We start from the raw sequence: 22394 nt of genomic DNA on the forward strand, positions 1-22394 counted from the left end.
GATAAGGAGATCGTTCATCGTGCATAAACTATTGTATTCCATATGAGAATTGAATAAGCATGAGCTGATAATCTTCGCGTGATTTGGTTATATTATATTATTGTTCTAAGCCTTTTTAATTCTCCTTTGTAGATATTATTGCGGAAGGTTATATGTCTATCGTATCCTTCTATAGAAAGTAATTCTATAAAAGCGAAAGTGAATAGAAAGTATTAAAATATTACTCATCAAATGTTCTTAATATTTCAAGCTATAATGTTAGGCTGATTTGTAAATCATATAGAGAAATATATAATTATAGAGAAATCTATTGTAAGAAAGTTGATTATAGAGAAACTTATTGTCGAGAAATCTATGAAGATATGTCTGTAGCTATAAGATAATAGAATAATTGTGGAAGATATGAACTTATTAAACAAGATCGCCTATTTTTGTTAGATTATTTTATAAATTGCTCATCCTTATTTTATAAATGAATCATTTAATTTAAATTATTACCGCGTATTTTAAGCTTATACGGATGTTAGAAATACCCCGCTTAACTTATCGACTTCTAAAGTCATTCTTCGATCTTGCCTCGCCTATTTCGCGACATGTTCATATCGTAAAAGGAAATGTCATCTGCCTTAGGGATAGGAACAAGGGAAGGGGTGGAGGAGGCGCATCGTTCGATGCAAATGAAACGGCGGGGTCGTGAAAAGAGCCATGGCCCTCGTCAAAATGTTTTACGCGCAGAAGGTGTAACGTCATAGATGTGTGCCGCATGCCGATCATATTTCATGCAAATTTTTCACCCTTACTTCAGCGAGTAGCCCCGAGGAGGCGGTCGAGATACACCACCCGTCCGCTGTTCGCCACTCGCTCGCGGGGGGGGGGGGACTTTTCTGCAAGTGCGGAAGCTATACGGGGCTCGCCCGGCTAATTATGAGGGTTATTTCTCCTGCCGCCGACGCACGAAACACGGAAATTTTCTCGCCACGTAAGAGAAAACGCAATTTCCACGGGGGTTGTATTCGCCCCGTCGGTCTTTTGCCCGCTCCATCCCTCTTCGCCGACCGCGATCTAATTTAATGATAATGAGAGAGCCGCCCGTGGTTTATTCCGATTTCATTGCGTGCGAAATGTGGCCATTCTTCCTCCTGTAGCGTGCCAACGTCCGTTGTCCTGACTTTTTCCATCTCATCGGCATTGGTACTTATGCCACACAGTAAAATCTCTCTCGTCGCCACGAGTTTATTCTCGTTTCGCGTGGATAATGATACGCATTAGTTTAATTAAACTTCGACCATTTAAACTGGCATACTTTTTTTTCACAAATTTTCATTCCGTTGAATATGGCGACGTATTCAGAGTTGGGATGTATTATCTTCTATGCATGAGAAATTTGTTTCGAAATTATATTTACATTGACAAATATGAATTTTGGGAGTGTTATTTTTTTTGTGGAACAATATTGTAGAATAATTCTTTCATTTTATATAATTTTGATTTTTATTAGAAAAGCAAATCGTAATTATTTTCTATCTCGAACGTGGTGATATATTAAAAAAATTAAAGGCAAAAAGTTCGTTCCGTAAATACATACGTCGATTTGCAATAATTGATCACATCAATATTTTTTTAATTGGTATTATATTTTCACAGTCATATACTAAAAATGCTAATTTTCTCGCTATGGCAATTATACGAAAAGGAAAAGAAACCAAGATTACAGAGCCAGATTTGAAACAAATGTATATCAGTAATATGCATTGCAGGGGTTGCATATCGGTGTGATATTTTTCACCGCATTAAAGCCAAGAGTCGAGCTTAGGTCGAAAAAAAAAAAAATGCAAATCCAATGCGAGTTTAAGGGATAAACCGGTGATGGTCGCGCGCTAAGTCGTTCCTCGAGCTCAGCTATGTTTATGAATTGCGAGCAAACAGCTTTAATCCGAGCAAGGACCTTCGATAAGCGGCTTTCTCGAAATATCTTTTTGCCATCGCCACCCTCGTTTGCGTACGCACGTAACCCAGCGCGACTCGGCCCCGGCAAATCGATATCGCCGTACCGGTCTATGCGTGCACGCGATCGACACGCGGAGGCGGTTCGACTGCACGCGATTCGATAATAAATTCTCATCGCATTGAGCGCCGTTGAAATAATTCCCACGTGGCGACAATCTCGAGCCTCCATGGTGGCGATAATTCGGACGACTCGAAGAGAGCGACGCAGTGGCGCTTTCGCGGAGGGGCCAGCGGTCCCCGACGATACCGCGGTTCTTTCTCTCTCTCTCTTTCTTTTGTAATTCCGCCGCAATTTCTAAAGCCGGCCGGACACATCGTGCCGGTATTTATGCGGATCGTATATGCGATTAGGATTTAATCCTCGCGTGTGGCGAAAATGTTTCGTGCCGCGTCGCCGGGCACCGGTGCGCCGTGACGCGGGTGCAGCGCGATCGTGAAGCGCAGGAAGCGTAATATGAAATTTCGTTAGTGGCAATAAAAAGGAGCGTTTACGTCCCGCCTGAATTGGGTCGTTGTTTCGGAATAATGTCCCATGCAAAAGTCCATAAAAGTCGTGTCTACGCGGTCGAATGACGGCGTACAATTGATACGCGCGCGGATATGCGCCGATGTGAATTCGCGCGCGCTACCTTTTACGACTTGACAAGTCTGAAAAGCTATCACGGTAATCATCCCTTGTGACGTAAATATCCGTTTCGAAATTGTATCGCATAAAAGGAGGAGTAGTCGCGGGGCGAAACTCTTTTTTTAGCCGCTCCGCTTATATAGCTTCCGCTCTGTGATTTCCGAAAAATTAAAAATTCAACTGCGTATAAAAGAGAGGCAGGTGCTCCCCATTAAAATATAGCTCACGGCGCATTACATTGAATTTCACACTTCAAGTACATAATTTGTTACTTATATGTATATCGCAGCGAAAATTCATTATAAAAATATTTTCTATAAAATTAGCTCCTTTTTAATCGCATTTTTCTTTGATAAATATTCAAAAGATACACTTTTATTATTATCAAGATATTGCGATTCCTGTAAAATTTTTTGTAAAGCGATTAACTTTTCAATATTAGAATGTTAAAAACAATAAAAACCTTATGAATGAACCTACTGCCTTATTTACTTATTGTAAGTATTTTTAGAATGTTAACCACAATTTTTAATATATACTTTAACATTTGACTTAGAAAAAACAGAATTTAAATTTGATTTTCTTTATATGCTTTAAAATTAACTCGCTTCAAATTACAATATATAGATACGAACAATGTAAAATGTAATACTTGTATATAACAATATAAAATGTAATACCCTACTGCGGCAACGCTCTCGTACAAGAGGAAACCAGTTAATCTAGTAACGGAGAGAGATAGATGTCTCGTAAATCAGAAAGCGCTAAAGATTTAAGCTCGAGATGATACATAATGCGGAGACAAAACTTCGTTTCAAGATATAACGAGAATCTTCTCCGCCATCTCGGAAGCCAAACGTCGATGTTTCTTGCCTTCAATTAGTGCTGCAAGATGGTACAACTTGGAGAAAGTTTGCGCGATATAATGCGAGCCGCGAGATAAAGCCCTGTGCGACGATAAAACCAATGCATAGAGGGAACATTTGCGGCATAGTGCGTGTCTGCCGTTATTTAACTGTCGGCATTGCATGTTGTAGTTTAGAAGAGACGAATGCTAATTAAACACGTTCCTTTAATTTATCGAAAAGATACTAAATACATCACATTACGTGATAACGCCCTGTAGTAGGTATATATAGATTTGTAAAGCTGTAACTTTAATAGAAAAAAGTTTATACCAACTTATTAAAAGTACAAATCATGTTAAATTTGTACTACTTATGGTATAAACGTTTAATGAATAAAAAAAAATGCTACTCATAGAATGTGTCATACATGTATGTAAAATATTTTTTTAAGTAAAGTAAGTAATTTGTAACGAAAAGTTAAACGGAAAATTCTCAAAAAATTGAAATATTAAAATAGAATATTATAACTCTTTTTCTGAATGAACACATTAATTCTCCACGAGAATTTTCCGTATCCGTTTAATTTTCTGTATCTTCTCCCGGAATGAAATGGCACGCTGATAAAATCGATATAACAAAGCCGATACATGACTATTCCAACTTCGAGAAATATTGTTTTATACTATTTTAAACGAAAGCGATAAAAGTAATAAATTTCTTGGACAACTTGGACTCCATTTTTTTGTTGGAGAAAATTGAATAAAAGGAAAATCATATCGCGCGAGTTTCAATATTCTAGTAATTAAGGCATTCAATTTTTTTCTATAGTAAACTTTATTTAAACTTAACTATAAAGACGAGTCATTCTGTTTTTAATCGTGTGTCCCAAAAGATTTTACCGTTATTTTCATTTCGAACACCCTGTATGTAAGATATCAACAAGATATTATGCCACGCTTGATCGAACAACCCACCCATTTTTAACGAGGAAACTTTTATATACATCCCGTGCTACGAAAGTGCATGTACGTAACGCTGAAGTAACTTCTGAGCAAAGTTAACTCCGGAGATATCATAATCACAAAGCACGCAATACTTATCGCCCGAATGTATCGGGCGATATCGAGATACCTCAGGGCATTCTCCAACACGGACGGTCAAGTATAGAATTCTCTTATGAGGAAGAAATTTCAAACTAAAAGGATCGCCAAGTTAAGATAACGTCAATTCTAAGCTTGGCGTTATTAAAGAACGTCAAAAAGAAAAAAAGAAAGAAAGAAGAAAAAGATTTCAACGCTGCGATACGCATAATAGGGGAAAAGGCAAAATAACAAGATAGAGAAAGGGAAAAAAGAGCTGAACAAATTGCAAGAGAGAAGGAAGAAGGAAACGAGAGGCGAAGAAAAGATGTTAAGGAAGCATGTACATGAAAAGTTCATATCTAAGTGTCCGGGATCGCTGAAGAGTCCGGCGAAAATAGCACGACGGAGCCAGCCGGTGTGAAGAGGATCGGGTGTGGGGGAAGGGATTGAAAAGGACCCCCGGTCAGGGACCCCAGGGTTCGCGTGCACTGATATCTTGTTTAATTAAGCGAACTCCAAAGCCCGCGCGGCGTCTTGTCGTGGTAAGAAGCCGACCCATTGTGAAGCTTCAAAGCCTACAGCGGCCGTTACTCGCCACCGGAGAGTGGAGAGGAGATTCACTAGCCTCGCTCTCTTCACCCTTTCTTCTCTTCTTCTTCTTCCTCCTACTCTCTCCTACTCCTCATTCCTGCCTCGTGGTCCTTCGACTTTCACGCTAACACCGTTGGAACCCGCGTGTACGTGTGTACGTACTGATTTTATGTACTGTGTCAACTCGGAGATCGCGTGCGAGAAAGAGAGAGAAAGAGAGAGGGGGAGGAGAAAGGAAGATCGAAAAAGGAGCACACTTAGATGTGTACCTGTGTGGGTATGTACGAGCGGAACGAGAAGGACCAGAAATAAAGCACGAAAAAAGCATCGTCGAGGAGAAGCAGGGCGACGTGTTCCGTCCTAATTACGTGCCGCCACTGGCTGCATGCCGTGGCTGCTGCGGCAACGGCACTGCAGGGCGCCGGGGGTCCGCGCAGTTAACGAAAGGCGCGGACACTAACGATTCGAAGCGGTTCGAGTCCACGGGTGTTCCGCGCGTAGAAGGACGAGAGGAAATGTCGATCTCTTGGTTTGAAATATAGGAAGAACGATGGCAGAAATACATATAACAATTTCCAGCAGGTGAAATAGGGAACGATACGTACATATCTGTTTGCGCATGTCACGTTATGTACCGGTTGCTATCTTAGTCGTTTATTTATTTTATCGTCGTTATTTTAATTTTAGCAACTAGACATGTTAACATACGTTAGCAATGACACGGGGTGCAAATATTTTAATAACATGCAATAAACTCTTATTTTAAATTATAGGTATTCGAGTTTGGTTTATATTAAATATAAAAATAAAGTAAATTTTTCATTTATTCGTCTATTTATTATTGCAGCAGAAAAAATTATGGATGATACAAACGCGTCTCTCAAATCATTCTTATAATTTATAATAAGATGCACTCGCTTCGCTTAAAATATCATCTTCGTGGCGTTTAACAAATTAATGTCATTACGTCGCGAACGGCAATTTCGGAGGTTAATTAGCATAGACGAAAAGGGTGACGTGAATGCATATATAAACCGTCTAGACAAGTTGAGACGAATCGAGTGCACTTCAGGAAAAATCCCACCGACGTCGCGTGAATGGGATCGCGTGTGCATTATGTGAATGACTTCAACGAATCGCTGGCTCTGGTTCGCATAATGCATACCAGCGGAGAAACTTGACGAGCGTTTGACGGCGTCGATTCAGAGACAGAAGAGAGACACATCCGCACACGGTTTCCGTAATTATTATTTCGCGAGCTACACGGATACATTCATTAATTGAAACGACGTGACCTGAGAATCGTCGGTTCTTGTCTCGTTGCGCGCCAGCGCTCGGCGCTTGTCAGATGAGAAAATTGCAAGAGCCGTGACATTGAGGCTTCCGTTAGCGCGAGACACCGCGAGACACAGGGGAAGGGTGGGATGAAGAGGGGCTTTTCTGCGCGCGCGAGGGTGGAGTTCGAAAGGGTGGCGAGCGAGCGAAAGTTCAAGGGTGGCGACACGCTGTAGGGCTGTCGCGCTACATCGATCGCACCTCTCGCAACATCCACCTTTCGCGGTCTGCTCGTCTCCCGTTTCTTTTCTACGCGAGCCCCCTCGGACCCGGTCTCTTTCGCCCCGGTCTACTCGCTCCGTCATTCGGCCCTCGGCGCAGGTACCGGGATCCTCTCTTAACACCCTTCCGTACCTTTCGGCCGCATAGTACACGTGCGCCCTTCACACGTGCGAAACACGCACGTTTGCGTAAGCGCGTGTTTCCACGCCGGCTACGTCCCTGTACGCGTCTTTACACCAGTACCAGACGACATCCAATTGTCCCGGGAATTACTGAATGAATAAGTTACACGGTAACTTTAACGCCGGCTAAAAAGCCCCATCAAGTTTAATTAATTTCTCGTGAAGTCAGTTTCTTGTTGATCCTGCTTGAAGGGGCCCTTCGTAATGGCTTCTTTTCTCGGACTAGTATTACGGCTTTCACGGTAATTACAATGTACATCGTATGCTATATACCACGACATGCGACACTAAATAATAATTATATTAAGTTCATCAAAAATGTGTAGAATGATTCCAGAAGTTACGCGTATGTATAAATAAAAAATATAACATAAATTCGAAACTTGTCTAAATAAATAAAAAGACATGTTGAAATGTTAAAATAATTCACAATTTTAGATTTAATGATTCGTGACAAATTATTATCTAAATAAAATAAAGACGTAAAAAGTTAATGTCAGATTATCGACTGTGAAGTAAGTAATTAGCGAATTGAAAAAAAAATTGATGTAACGGAGCTATTACCTGGCTGTCCACTGATCGATTTTTAACCATCTGTAAATAGCGAGACCGTTCAACTGGTCGTTTGTGTCAGGCGGAAAGCGGAATGATCGGAGATGCGGAGATGAAGAAACCATAACGCGGCGGCGCGGGGAAGTGAATTAGACGAGATGTAACCGAGGTGCGCCCCGGGTCGCACACTACCGCGGCCAATGAATATGAAACAGTCATTAGCGCGCCAATCCGGAATCACTTAGGTGCGCACAGAGTACCAGACTAGAGGGACAGAGAGAGAGAGAGAGAGAGAGAGAGAGAGAGAGAGAGAGAGAGAGGGAGAGAAACGTTGGAGGTTGGTGCATTGAAATGCATTGCCTGCAGGCCGTCGACGGGCACTGCCGGGCCGTATGGGATAGGCGCTCACGGCATCTATCCCAGGAATACGATCGCCCTCGAAATGGGAACGCGTATGTGGTGCCTGGCGCTCCCATGCCCCGGCGATAAGATCGACGCAGCGTTCGCGCGTTTGTCGGCTTTATTGGCCCGGTTGCGGGCCACCGATAACGCAAGATTACATTACGACCATAAAGTCGCGCATCTCGCTGGCGTATCCGCGTGAAGCTCGTATTGTCCGCGATGGCGACGCGCGCTCCCCAGGGCGGTCGAATGCTGGAGCGAAGCGCCGCGCGCCGCGCCGCTTCGTGATGGGCGGATGGTGAGCGGCTGCCGGCTACAGCGGCACGTATCTGCCGGTTAAACAATTTCGCTTTACGATCGAAAAACGTCGCCTTGGGGGGAAGAGCGATCGATTCCTGAAACGAGGAACGTGCCCCTAGCCAGACGTGTCGCGCGCGCTGGCAGACGAAATAAATCGGGTGATTGTGAATCGTGAAACTTTGTCGACAGCACTAATTTGTCGAAGAATACGGAAATGAAAAATGGATTTTAACGATATGCAACAATTATATAAAGTATCTTCGAGAAAAGGAATCAAAAAGTTTGCAAATCAGGCACGTCATGCAGCGAGCTCTGAATCTTGATTTTCGTTTCGTCACAAATATTGATATTTATCTACGATTAAAGTAATGAAAATTAAAGTAATGAATATAATAGTAAATAGAGTAATGATAAATGTTATACGATGAACTGAAAATAAGTATATTGAAACATTTGTAATTTTTTAATAAATTAATAATCGATTTTCGACGTAAAGAATTAATTAAATCGGAACGAATAATAATCTTTAATCGAATTACTTTGCTACAGAAAATTCGATAAATCTTCTATCATTCTTTCCGATAATCCCATTCATTATATGTAGACAAGAAAATAGAACGGAGCAATCTTCATTTATTTGCCGAATGTAAACTCATTTAAGACATCGAATACAAAATTTGACGTTCACGTTTCATTCAACAGTTTAACTCTTTAAACAACCTTCCGAGCTGTTACTTCTCTAGCCGTGCGCGCCGAGAGATTGAAACTCTCTCCATCGCTGCCTCGGACTTTCAAATTTCCCGAGGATTTGCTTATGGAAACACGTAGGCCGCAGGTCGATCGTGCCCCCGTTCGCTCTTTCTCGACCCTCTTTTATCCCGAGGCTAATTCAAACCCGAGGGGGTGGTGCCTCGAGATGCATTACCGGTTAACCCTGGGCTGTCGTAGATCTACTTAACTGCGCCCGTAAGTTTTTCGAACTACCACGTTGCCCCCTCCCCCCCCCCCGGGGCCGCGGCATTGCAATGCGCCCGCTCTGTGAAAAGCGGTTCGACTTTCGGTCGATACGAACTTCCTACGTACGCAGGTATCGGATCGGATTCTCGCAGCAAAAACGGCCGGCTATATCGCTCCTAAGTACCGTATGCGCAAAAAAAAAGTTCGGATCGAAAAAACGCTGCGAGAAAATCGGCTTAATTGCGCGCTCTGCGCCCGTCGCATTTCCGTATCTGCGTAATTAAGAGGATTCGAGGGAGAAAAAGGGAAGCGGAGAGAGAAGGAGGGCTAAACTTTTCGTCATCGACGAAAGCGATTTGATCCTCGCCTCTCTCTCTCCCCCTTCGTCGGACACTTTATATTCGCGGAAAATCACCCTTAACGAGATTCCGACCGGCTGATATAATTCCCGTCGTATAGCGCAGCCCGCTTGGACGACGTGTAACCAGCGGCAGTTGCAAGTGCTGGCAGGCGCAATGTCCCGGCGCACCGATGCCGACGATGTAAATGATGCCGTAATGCACTCCAAGCCAAGAGAGAGACGCGCGGTTGACGATACCGTTAGTAAGTAATACGCGCTATTCCCGGATAAAGTGTAGCCCTCACCGGGGAAACAAGGGAGAACGGGACAAGGAGACTGGGTCGAAAAAGGGACTGAATTATTGTTAAAGTGTTAGGAAAGCTCAGGGGAGAAGGGGGAGGTTAGGATATATTTTTTATCTTAATGGCGCTACACAGTTCCAAGCTCAGAATGCAATGGCGTGCTTCGCCGTTCGCCGACGCGAATGCATTCCTCTCACCTCGCGATTACGATAGCAACGAGCGAGGTTTCTGAAACTTCCCTCGTCACTCGCCAGAGGACGAAGTTTATAAAATAAAGAGGAAAAAAAAGGAGAGAAAGAGAATCATCGCGCGGGCCTCACGACGAGCCACTTTTAAGAGGATTCATCGAGGGATTTATCGCGGGAACGAAGCCGCAAGCGTGTTGCTCCACGTGACGCGACTTTTCGAGCCATCGCCGTGAGCGATGATGCACGCCCGAAATTAAATTAGGATGTCTGGCTGCTGCCGCCACCGCCGCGCCGCCGCCGTCGCCGTCGTGCGAACCGGTGAGAGTGGATTGGGTTCACTGGAGGCGAGCATAGGGATAATATTTCTCGTGTGTGGCGGAGAGTCTGCTAAGTTTATCGACATGCATCGTATTACGGTTGATGTACTTCGATTATCTCGGTTGCAGTACTCTTCATTACAAGAATATGAAAATGCGCATCATCGTTAAAGTCCAGAATAAGAGCGAATGTTTATCGTGATTTTAGGGACATATAAATATTTTGCTTTTCATGCCAGGATGAAGAATATAAAGTGGCTCGTACAATTTTTATTGATACCAGATAATTATGTGAGCAATACTAATACAAATAATTAATATCAATATGAACATTGCACATTGTATGTTATTATAGAATATGAAAATGCTTATATATATCTCTCGTATATTTGAACCGTGAGAAAAATATGTAATCGCAAAAATAAATAAAGACGTATTTTAAATATTGATTTTAAAATCAATATTTTATATTTCTATAGAATTATGCACCTCTCGTACTATGGATATGATAAATCTTGGTTTGTCTGTGCACTAATAATATTTTTACTGTCTCCATTTTTTTTTATTTTTCTAGTAAATATTATACATATTAATTTTGTATACGTGCGTAAATATATTTTGCGTATTTAATATAGTTTATTGATTAAAAAAAAACAGAAAGAGAGAGAAAGAGAAGTGATTTTCCTTCGAGATATCCAGTTAAGTCCTATCTTTATTTGAACGGGGCCATTGTCGCAAAGGAAATACCTTCTTGATGCAATAGCTAGGGTCACGAGGTTAACAGCTGACTGTATTTCACGCCCCTACCGACCTTAGTATTAGCATATAAAGCGAGGTGATTCGTCTTATTTACGTTTGGGAGCCTTCTTCCGTCGAATATTTACAGGCCCCGCCGCGAATAATTACCCCGTTTAAGAATCTACTCTCTTTGATTGCCACTGTTGTTCTTAAAGAGACCTTCTAAACTACTCGCGTATGTTAAGCATGGGTTCATTATACTGTTCGTTACAATAACTTTGTAGAGCATGAATCCGATTACGAGTGACATATGCCAGGAACGATCGAAAAACATTTTTGAATACTTTGCTTTCGTTTTTCACTTGCTACATAGTATTAAATTCACAAATTTTTTAAAGTTGCATATAATGGATTTTATTTATATATATATATATATACGCGTAGCACGTGCATCAATATTTTCCAATCCAATCATTCTTTATATAAGGTTTTTATTAAAAAAGAAAGGGATCGCTTCTCTTCCCGCACTGAAAGTAGGTTGAAGTAGCTACGAGCCTCTCGATTCGCTCTAAACCACTTTAAATTTACATATCTTTGCCGGCGGCCTTTGTACATCGCGTGCTTACTCATCGAGAGCACGCTATCCATTATAATAAAAAGCGCATCGCTCTCGTTGTCTTTCTCCTTTTGGCGAGAAGCGCGCGGCAAATCTCACGATAATATTCGACATCCACGAAAGCGTTCAAGAAAGAGGCGAACCGGGGGAGGGGGAGAGGGCCTCGAGTAGTGCCACTTTACAGACTCGTGATGTATCTCGCGCGTATTTTCGTTAATGCGCTCGTTTCCCCTAGTAATGGCCCGCAGCCGCGTTTCGAAGCGGCGCGATTTTCAGCGCCGCGGACACGATGACATCGCAACTGGGTTAATAGCGGAGAGCACGGAAATGCGAATCGGCGACGTGATAATACACACACACACACACGCGCGCGCGCGCGTAAGTACCCGCGCAATGCGCACCGGCTGATCAGAGGTGGGGACAATACCGCGCGGCGTGCGCGGATGGGATAAATCCTGGAAATGCTCTCGACGTTGAATTCCTTCAAGTGTCGTGAAAAAGAGAAGCACACAGGTCGCTTCGGTTGCTCGCAAAGATCGCGGTCTCTCGCGTGCCCTCTCGTGTACATCTGCTCGTTGCAGAATAAGAGAACGACGCTGCATCGAGAGAGATAGATGTAATTCTTTTTGCGGTTTTACGAATAGTGTTTATGTGCTTATCGTATGGCATTGGAAGCGCAACGATTGAAGAAAATACGGAAAATAGACGTCGGCGCTCGCGCCCACCTGCTTCTCTCTCTGTTCCTTTTTAGAATATTATCCGACTTGAGCAGAATGTAGTAACTTACGTGTTAAGCTTGAAACGCAATCTCCTGGAACGTGACCAGACTACCAGGTTAGATTTATGTTCACGTCAATCACGAAGCGCATATTAATTCTTGCGAGATCCCAACATTGGATTTCCCTCCGACAAGCAGCCACGACTGAGTCTTTAATAACGGTTTCGGAAAGTCTTGACGTAGCCTTGCGAAGACTTTTTTTTTTACACTGTCAAAGTGTTACTTCTAATACTTTCATAAACGTTTCCTTCGAAAGTGGAATCAAGCCCGCACCTCAATCGCGTTGCATTTACGACATCCTATTAAAAATTTTATGACAATCCCAACATCAAACGCTAAAATATATTGGATCTTCAATCCTGAGAGAATATCGTTCTCTCAGGTTTCTGAAAAATAAGGAACAGCCTGATATTATATTTTATAATAAAACAAAAAAAAATTCTAAATATAGTATAATTAACAGAAAGTTTTACGATTTATGGAGCAATTATTTTCGTAATTAGAATCGTGCGAATTCTGATCGCGAACGGCCTTGATTTATAAGAGAAGATTGAAAAGATAAAATTTCGCTGCGATTCTCCCGAGCGAACATCGCGCGACGTGTATTCGAAGTGTCCGGATGTCATCGGTCGCGCCGGAACGACCTATCAACCCCGACAACTGCAATGGCGCGGCGCGAGCTCTCGGCGTTGCAGTTGCGGTCACGCGAATCGCTCTCGGGCGAGCGGGCGAGCGCGCGTTCGCGGTGAGTACACCATTAGATTCCCCATCTGGGCGCGCACTACTACTACTGACAGCAGTCAGGCCCAAACAAGACGAATGACGCGGTGCGGTCGGTCGCGTCGCGCGTCGACGTTGCAGACGGGACGCGGAGGTGCACGTAGGATACGCGGGTCGGCGGCGCACGGGAGAAGCGCGGCTCATACGGCCACTGACAGGCCGCGATATTCCATCTGGCGGAATCGCATCCTCGGAGAACTCGTCGGACGTGGCTGGCTGACCCATCATAGTCGCGGGCAGCGGATCGTTGCTGGTAGCGATACTCGGCCGCGGCCGAGCAATGGATTCCCCCCCCCCCCTCTCCCTCTCTCTCTCCTTCTCCCTTCTCTCTCGCTTCCTCGCACTCATCGTATCAGCCGCTGCGGCTAGTGGAACCACCAGACACGGCGGTGGTCCACGTCAAGAGGAAGAGGAAGAGAGAGGGAGAACAGAGGCCGAAGAAGAGACGGGCCGCGGCAAGAGAGATGATCAAAGCCCCGTCCGCATGTCAAATGGAGAGTCCGACCTCTCTGTTGCAGCGATGGCTGACCAAGTCAGATGATCCCCCGCTACCGCTGAGTAACCTCTCGCTTCCTGGCGAATCTCACTCGGTCTCTGTGTGTGTGTGTGTGTCTTTCTCTCTCTCTCCTTCGTTCTCATTTCCTCTTTCTCTCGTTCTCTCTTTCTCCTTTGCCACCTCCGTCACCTCTGAAATCGCTGCGGCGGCGTGGAAACCGCAGTCTCGCTGTGGCTGCGACGACCCCCGTGTAGGACGTGTATCGGGCCTCTCGCTTCGTGCCCGCCGGCATAATTCAATTTTCGTCACGGTGGATGCCGCCGGTTCGTCTCGCCGCTATTCCGTCGTTCTTTCGTCTTCGAGTGCATCGACTCGCGGCGCGGAGTCTAGTCCTGCGGCCTAGCCCGGCCGCGAGGGGAAACGACGCGAGATCCGTGGAGATCGTTGCTCCTTGAGAGTGAGCGGCTCAGCGGACGGGCTACACCGAGGACTCTCGAGAGAAAATTTCATTCCAAGTACTATCGACGTCCCGGCCTTTTTCAGAGAGGCGAGTTCTGCAGGCGCGCACGTTGCATACATCCATCTGCGCGGCATACCTGTTGTACTCGGGCCGCGAATAAAAGAGAGCGAAATCGATAGTCTTGAAACTTAGTAGCGCGGAAACCTATTGACCTTTATAAGCTTTACTTCCAAGCTTTATTATTGTTGGAAAATCGTCCCGACAATAAAATCAAAACTTCATTAAGCGATCCGCGTTTTACAATTTTACAGTTGTCGATTTTGCGCTGGGAATTTGGGAATGCGAAAATAAATGTATAACGGAATAAAAATATTTTATTTACAAGTATAAGAAAAGAGTGGAATGAACCCTTTAGAGTTATTCTTGAGAAATTCAACGATAAATCAAGAAAACATTAAAGGTAAAATTTTTTAATGTCAACTATGAGCAAACCCATTAAGCGTATTTAAATATTTATGTTACATCTTCATGTAAATTACTGAGTTTTTATAAATTTATATAAATATATATATAGATTCATAAAAAAGTTCATAAAAGTTTCAGCTTTTTAAATAATCGTTAAAATTTTTCCGGATTTATTTATATTTGATAACGTATGACGCTGTTCACATTTCGTGTTTGATATCTATGAATAAGTTTTTTTCATTAAAACTGGCCGTATTTAATCTAAAAAAAATTACGCGGTCAATTGAAGAGGTACGAAAGCATTCGCAAGTAATAAAACATTCATCTGTATTTGTACTTGGCTAAGAAAATACCAGGTCACGAAAATCTTTCTGGAAATGGAAAGTTGCGGAAAGTAGAAAACTCGCTTCGTCGTGCAATTTCTTAAGATTTAATTTCGAAATCGCTTATGCATTCAACTGTTTATTATAATTGAAAGAATTGCGTATGAAAAATTTGAAAAAAAAAGACAATGAAAAATCTAATTCAATTTCGCCATTATTTGTTTCGGCAACTTTCGTGTTTGCATAATAAACAGAAGCGCTTTCGTATACGATATAGTGAAAACTTCGCAAATTTCTCGCCACGTTTCTCTTCTGCATATACGCGCGGACGAAGAAGATAAAAATCCATTTCCTCCCTGGTTCATGTATCCATCCGGGTTCGTCGCTGAAAAATACGCCGTTCACTTTATCGCCGAGCGTAACGCAAACACATTTTTCCGAATTGCATACGCATAAATTTACCTGCGCGGGTCAACGAGTTAACGTTCTCTGTTCGAAGATGCATTTACGCTCTAAATTCGGATACTGCCACGGTAGTGGACACACACATACACATGTACGCATCTGCACACACGAACACGCACGCACTCACACATGTATATATATTTTAAACCAAGCGTGGGAATCTCATTGCTGGCACTTGCAGGATCGCCGGCTGCCCGCATTATGCACGGGTGCAAGCGCGTGCACACACATTGATGCGGCCCGTGCACGCGGACGGAATACGCATACAGAGATCAAGAGCAACTCAACCTCGGCTTGTTTGCCGTTAATACACGAAAGCGACGTTACCGGCGTGTGTCAGTATGCATGCCTCCGGGAAATGTTCATTTACAGGAAACTTTTCATCCGATACTCGCCGCTGGTTTATAATTTTAAGCTTTGTTTACCTTCGAGATTTATTTACAGAAATCACGCGTTCCAGAAAGCACGTATATGTGTATGATACGTATAATATTATATCGAAATTTTGAAAAAAAAAAATCGATACAAAAAAACCCTGTAAATCGCGAGTGTGGTTTATCAACGTATCTCGAAGCCGTAATTTCGACTATTTGCAACTGCCAATATAAAATATTCAGTTGCGATCTTTTTTTTCCTCAAATTTTTGATTCCGATCCAAGCGGAAAGTAGATAATGCTGACACTGATAGCTGTTCTATAAAAGCTGTATGAAATTAATATGGAAATAATTGCTTCGCGACATTTTGTCTGCAGCTGCATTTAAATCGAAATTGCATCCACGCGCGAATTGAAACGTAAAATATTCACTTCCGTTGTTTCGCGTTTCTGCTATCGGAGATGGGCTCGCGAGCGGCGCCAGGATCGATAAGGGTGACTATAATTTAATTATCACTAATCGTGTCGCGGTGCAGCAAGCTGCATTAAAAGTAATGCCTAAGCCGGCGTAAATGATCGCCGGGCTAAAATTTCATTAGGAGCGATACGAAGCGCAGTCCCCGAGCTTATTTCACGATATCTCGGAATATGTATATATATATATATATATATATATATATATATACATATATATATACACCCACCCATATACACATTGGGGCGACTAATCTACGCGGATAAAATTAGATGCGCCCGCGACGGCGAGCCACGTGGGACGCGAAGTCGTCGACGCAGGTTAACAAATTGGCGACACATGGGAAATCTTAGGTGTCTTTACTTCTTCAGCAGTGCACTTACGGATGCACGCTCCTCTTTCTTTCCGCGTCGGAAATGTATAGAATTTTCCACGTGCCGCGCGGCAACGTTATTTCCATTTTCTCTAGGCTCGCAATCAATTCAAAATTCAAATACTCGTATCTGCAGTATATATGTTTTTTTTGCGCATGTAATTGCTATTAAATAATTAAACTTGACCCACTGTAGGAATGAAAGATTTATACATAACGTGCAGAATTGTTGCGCAATTGTTTTGATCACCCATATACGGATTGCGAAGCAGAAATAGATTATTGAAGATAATGATATTGCAATAACGTGTGTAGCGATTGATATTATTCGACACTAGCCATTTGAATCGTTCACAACAGTCCGCAAAATAGGACCTTTGTGGTAACAATCGTGGTTTATTGTAACAATTTCCTAAACAAGGTTGTACTATTAACGCTCGTGTAACAGATTCGGGGGAAAAAAAAGGATTCCAGATGAAAACGCGGAAAGCCATTCTTCTCTGGTTGAATGATTGTTCAGAGAAATGTATACGATTGATTTTCGTCAATATTTTTTAATTGCGATTTGTAGCACCGCAACCGCTTCGATCGAGATCGAATGGATTGAATGGATCGATTGGGGAAAAGAAAGCGGAGGAGTTGCTCTCTCTATCAACGTGAACCCGGTAAATCGATAATTGTTGCACCGTGTAGGATCACGCGTGCTGCACGTGTATCATGCGCCGCAAAACGATTAACGGCAGCTTTTTTTTGTTAATTGGATACATTTTTGCGGAATTCAATGGGAAACGTTTCCGTCGAGTGGAACACGAGAGCGCGCCGCGAGAATAAACGGCTTCGAATTGTCGCAATCTTTATTTTCGAAGTCGAATAAAATTCTTGTAAATTTGTTTTAATCGATACTGAGCTTGCTTTTAATATAATATAATTCATCCACAATTTATCCTCTAATATACATTAATATTAATTTATATTTCTAGAAAAATACAATTGCGAGTACACATATCAATTCTATGTCAATAATTTGAGTTATTAGATCCTCAAATGTAATCAGTTATAAAACGGATATATAGATTTATAAAATGTTGATATAGAATAGAAATCAATTCGCGTCATTAATAATAATCAACAGATTTTAATTCTTATATCTCTTCACTTTTCTCCTATATTTCATATAGTAGAAGAAAGTAAAGCAAAACTTTAGTATCCAGGTACATTTTAATCTTGCAATTTTTCTTTCTTTCAGTAAATGAGAAAGAATCAAGACTCAGAAGTAATTTTTAAATTCTTAGGAACATTAAAAATTATTATAAAACTTGAGAGTAATTTTTAAGTCTTGAGACTAACCGTTGAATTAAAAAGCATGGCGATGTTAATGATTCAGCAGGTAAAACTTATTTCACTTGATGCACGCGCTAGGCAGTAATTCACGGGACAGCTTAATAGTGAAAATATAAATCGCCCGTATTAAAGCTGAACTCGCATTCGGCCATCGGACGGCGCATCTCGCTTGTGAAAAACGAGCAATACCGCGTCGGACGGTGACTTTTCGGTGAGACTGACAAGAGATATTCAGCGCACCTCCCGAAAAAACAGTCGTGCATACTAAATGGACGGAGAAACTCTTCCGAGTTCCGTCCACTCCGTGTGTCGGCAATTCGCTGTTAGTTGGACGCGCGCGCGAGGCGATGGAGAAATTAGCTTGCGCGTTACTCTCGTCAGAGAAGCACGCGCGCGCGCGAGATTTAATATTTAGTCGTCGGAATCTCTCACGCGGGAGCTTCACGCACAACACGATATAAACGTCATGCGGTCACGCAATTACGTGACACTGATTTACGCGGACGCGTTTACGACCGCGGAGATCCACGAAGCGGGATTAAGTGCGCCGCGCGAGTTAGCTTCTGAAAAAAAATTATCTTTACGCGACGAAACCTGATCCTTCGAGATGATATGCGAACGACGATCGACGCAACAACGAGCAATTTCATCTCGTCAGCCGTACATCTGGTATGGCTAATAAAATGAATTGAGAGCTCTGGGAGATTTCGAAAGTCGTGTACTTCGTGCGTCATTCCAATTCCGTTGAGCGCGGTATTTTATAATTTCATTTAAATTCATGACAAAATTTAATTTAATATGAATCGATCGGCCCCTGACGAGAATACCATCGTTATTTCTTCAGATATAATTTTTAGTACTACTTACTCTTTGAGGAACGCCCATCCTCGCGCGACCATGCCTGGGGGAGCCTTGCGCCTGGCCTTGTTTCTCTTTTCTGTGCGTCTTCAGTCCTCGCAGCAACCTCGAAAACGTCGTCTTCTTCTTGCTCGTGTTTTGTCCTTGCTCTGCAACAACATGAAATAAATTATTAAAGAGAAGATTTAACGTAATAATGGAATATTATATGGATTTAATGCATAATACGATATGTGCTGGTGGAGGCAAATATTTTCTCGATTATCACGTACAATAATTATTCATTGATTTCTATTTATATATTTATTTATTTCGGCCCCTCGTTTGATTTCGCGTATATTAAAATGAATAATTATCTTTTTGCGATTTAAATCAACCGATTTTAACGATACGTTTTAAAACCGTATTGTTCATTCGATCAAAATTGTAGAGTGTGACTGATCAAGAATGGACAATCGTATGCGCAAATGAAAATTTATATTTCGATTATTTTGCATTCCAATTCTTGAACAAACAGAATCGACGATATTACATTCGGCACGGTGGCGAAGAGAAAAAAGATTTAGTTGAATATTACAGTACCGGAATATCAGAGGCACATTTATATCAGAATAAAATTTTTAATTGTTTTCGGGATTTTTTGCGAATGTTCTTATTTTGTGGATTTTGCACGGATTAAGAGAATGAAATGACACGTATGAAATCGAGTCGAAATAAATTGGAAGAAAGCGACCTTCCTTGACCCAGATATTTGGAGTAATATGATTATTTTATGGAAGCGATTACTTGTGCATCCGTTCCTCTTCGATTTTCTCCGCAGTGACAGATTTCTCAATCTGTCAATTTCATGAATCTATTTTCGTACCGTTTGTAAGTGCATTTCCTTTTTTTGGGAGGTATCGATTGATCTCCCAGTGCAAGAATCACAAATAGCAAATACGAATAAAATACGAACGTTTCGATTAAATTTTCTATATCGAATAGTGAACGTGAGCCTAATTCGCTTTTCCCCATCAATAATATTTCCGCTCTCTGAATAGACCTGTACAATTCGTTTATTGATGAGACGCGGCTTAAAATCAATATGGACGAAGTTCCATAAATACATCACGCTTTTATATATCATCGAATTCTTTCGAAACGAATGTCGCAGTTTAACTAGCCACCGTTCGCTTTTTACCATTGTTTAACAGCGGTGGCCAACATTCACAACGGATTAAATTCGGACCAGGGCGACCTTCAGTTGCCATTTAATGGCCGATGCGTGAAGGCCTTTTCCGAAATTTCCCAATTTGAGTAGCCCTACGCCACGAACTATACTACCAATCTCGCAAATAATCGAATAAATCTGGGTTGCCCACAACATCGCCATTCATTAACGGATAATTCAGGTGTGCCTATTAGTTATCCGGTCGCCCCCTCACTACGTCGATATATTGTATTAGTGTCAACGCATCCGTTTATTAGCACTGTCATAGCGCCGCCTAATTAGCAACCTTTACGACGCGGACGATAGCTGAAACGAATTATCGAGCTTTCAACTGAACCGAACCAGTCATCATTGAAGTATCGAAAATTAACTATTTCGCGTTGTAAATAGAACAGATATTAACTAAAATTGGCTATTTTCGCTTTCCATTTCCTTGTATTTCGTTAACATAAAAATAGAAGTGTTTTTTAATGACACACATTAAATTATGTATGTTCGTTAAAATCATAACATACATATAGAAATCAATCCCCCAGTGAGATACTCCATCCATTTTGTTTTTATTACTAATTAAATGTTTCGTTTAAAATGAGAAGAACTTTCAACCTAAATGATAATCGCTTTAAATCATTACTTTTATCGTTCTACAGAAGTCCTCTAACGTATCGCTATTTTCCCCCTTTTTTCATTCTTTTTCTGCTAAAAAAAAAAAGGAAAACATTTAATAAATTTTATGCTTGCGTTATTCGGGTAAACCTCTCATTTAAATTAAAGGTAAACGGTATGCGCATATTTGCGAAAACATTTCGCGGGGAAACCAATAAAAGGTATTAATGTCGTTGAGATCGTTACCGAGCACCTAGTTATGTCGTGGCACGCGTAATTACAACAGTGTCGTTAGCCGTACAACGTACCGATAGCGATAGTATTACAGAATGGAGTTAATGCGCGGGCGGCAAACTGAATTTTGCCTCGGCACCGGGCGACAAAGTGTTTACCGGATGGTTACTATTGGTTACGACATCCGAGTCGACATAACCAGCGATATCGTGATTTAATCAAGGACCATCGTAAAGCAATAATTAATGCCGCGCTGTATCGATTTCGGGGACGAAGCGACGCGTTAGGACAGTGTAACGTGTTAATTAGGAGGCGGCGGCGGGGGACAGGAGAGGCGGCGGCCCCATTATGCATGCACGTATTTACGTAGAAAATTATTCGCGCGAGGAGGGAAACGAATTAACGTTGCCGCGCAATTATTACGGCCCGCATTTTGCAGCGTAGCGCGTCCGCTGTTTCCGCAATAATGGCATCGCGTCGTCGCGGCTCTGTGCACGCGGTGTGTGACACAAACATTAAACGAGACTTTAACTTCTTTAAAAATTGGCCCTTCGCAGCTGCCGCCGCTGGACTTATTAAGTCAGATCATTTTCGAGCGGGTTGCGGGCTATATTTTATTGCGTTCACGCATCCCTTCAGGATGTTAAGCCTGACACTCGATTACGATAGATTCGTATATGATAACACTTTGATAACACTATTGCTATTAATATTTAACGTAATAATAAGAGTGTGAGATAAAGTAATGAGTAATGTCAAATTCACCAATTTTTACAGATCGAGTTTACTTTCAACGGACTGAGAAATCAATCGCCCTCACGAAAATTGATTCGCTCCTTTACGGCCGCAATTAAGGACGAATTACAAGGATCTTCCACTGCACTCCAGTGCATCTTCGCATGCGGCTTAACGGACCACCATACGGCTGCAGCGTCCAGACGATCCCTTATCAAAGGGGTTTCCAAGAGAGCCGCAGGAAATACCGGGGGCTAATTTCCGAAATCGAACCAGCTGTAACGACCGCGCATCCCGGTTCCCTTACCCCGGCGCCGCGAGAAGGCGGGCGGGTACATCCATGAATTCCCCGGAAGCCACTATTATTCTAGAGAGGATCGTACGTATTTTACCCGCCCGGTCGGCAGGCGGCGCGGCGCGGTGGCGCGCGGGGGTGGACGAGCGATATGGGCAAAGAATACAAGAGACTCGCGGGACCACGGGAGTTGGAATGTCGTCCCGTAATATCGGAAATATATCGCTCGGGCTGTAACCACAAGTCATGTTCAATCGAATGAATCGTATGGAATAAAAATAAACCTGCCTACACCGCGGAGACGGCGGGAAGGTCCAATACCTCTCTCCGGCGAAGGCCGGGTGGCGCGGGTTACGCGCGGGCGAAACGGGGGCGCGGACGTGGTGGAGGAAGAAATTCGAGGAAGAGGAAGACACCGAGGAGAGAGACAAGACCCGGCCCGGCTTGCCGAAGGGTATAGGCGGCCCGAGAGCCGAGAGGAGGGAACGAGCGTGAGGGACGACTCAAGGGGGAGGGGGGGGG

The 22394-nt window shown here is 42.7% G+C and overlaps 1 protein-coding gene across 1 annotated transcript in view; it reads right to left on the bottom strand.

The window, feature by feature from the left end:
* LOC105452221 (SAM and SH3 domain-containing protein 1-like) overlaps positions 1–22394 on the bottom strand; it is a 309259-nt gene that overhangs the window by 29042 nt on the left and 257823 nt on the right. Inside the window, exon 5 of the mRNA XM_011693162.1 lies at positions 18802–18941. Coding sequence (XP_011691464.1) covers positions 18802–18941 — 140 coding nt within the window. The remainder of the gene's footprint in view (positions 1–18801; positions 18942–22394) is intronic.

This window comes from Wasmannia auropunctata, unplaced genomic scaffold, assembly GCF_000956235.1.
Source record: "Wasmannia auropunctata unplaced genomic scaffold, wasmannia.A_1.0 LD336036.1, whole genome shotgun sequence".
Classification (NCBI taxonomy): Eukaryota; Metazoa; Arthropoda; class Insecta; order Hymenoptera; family Formicidae; genus Wasmannia; species Wasmannia auropunctata.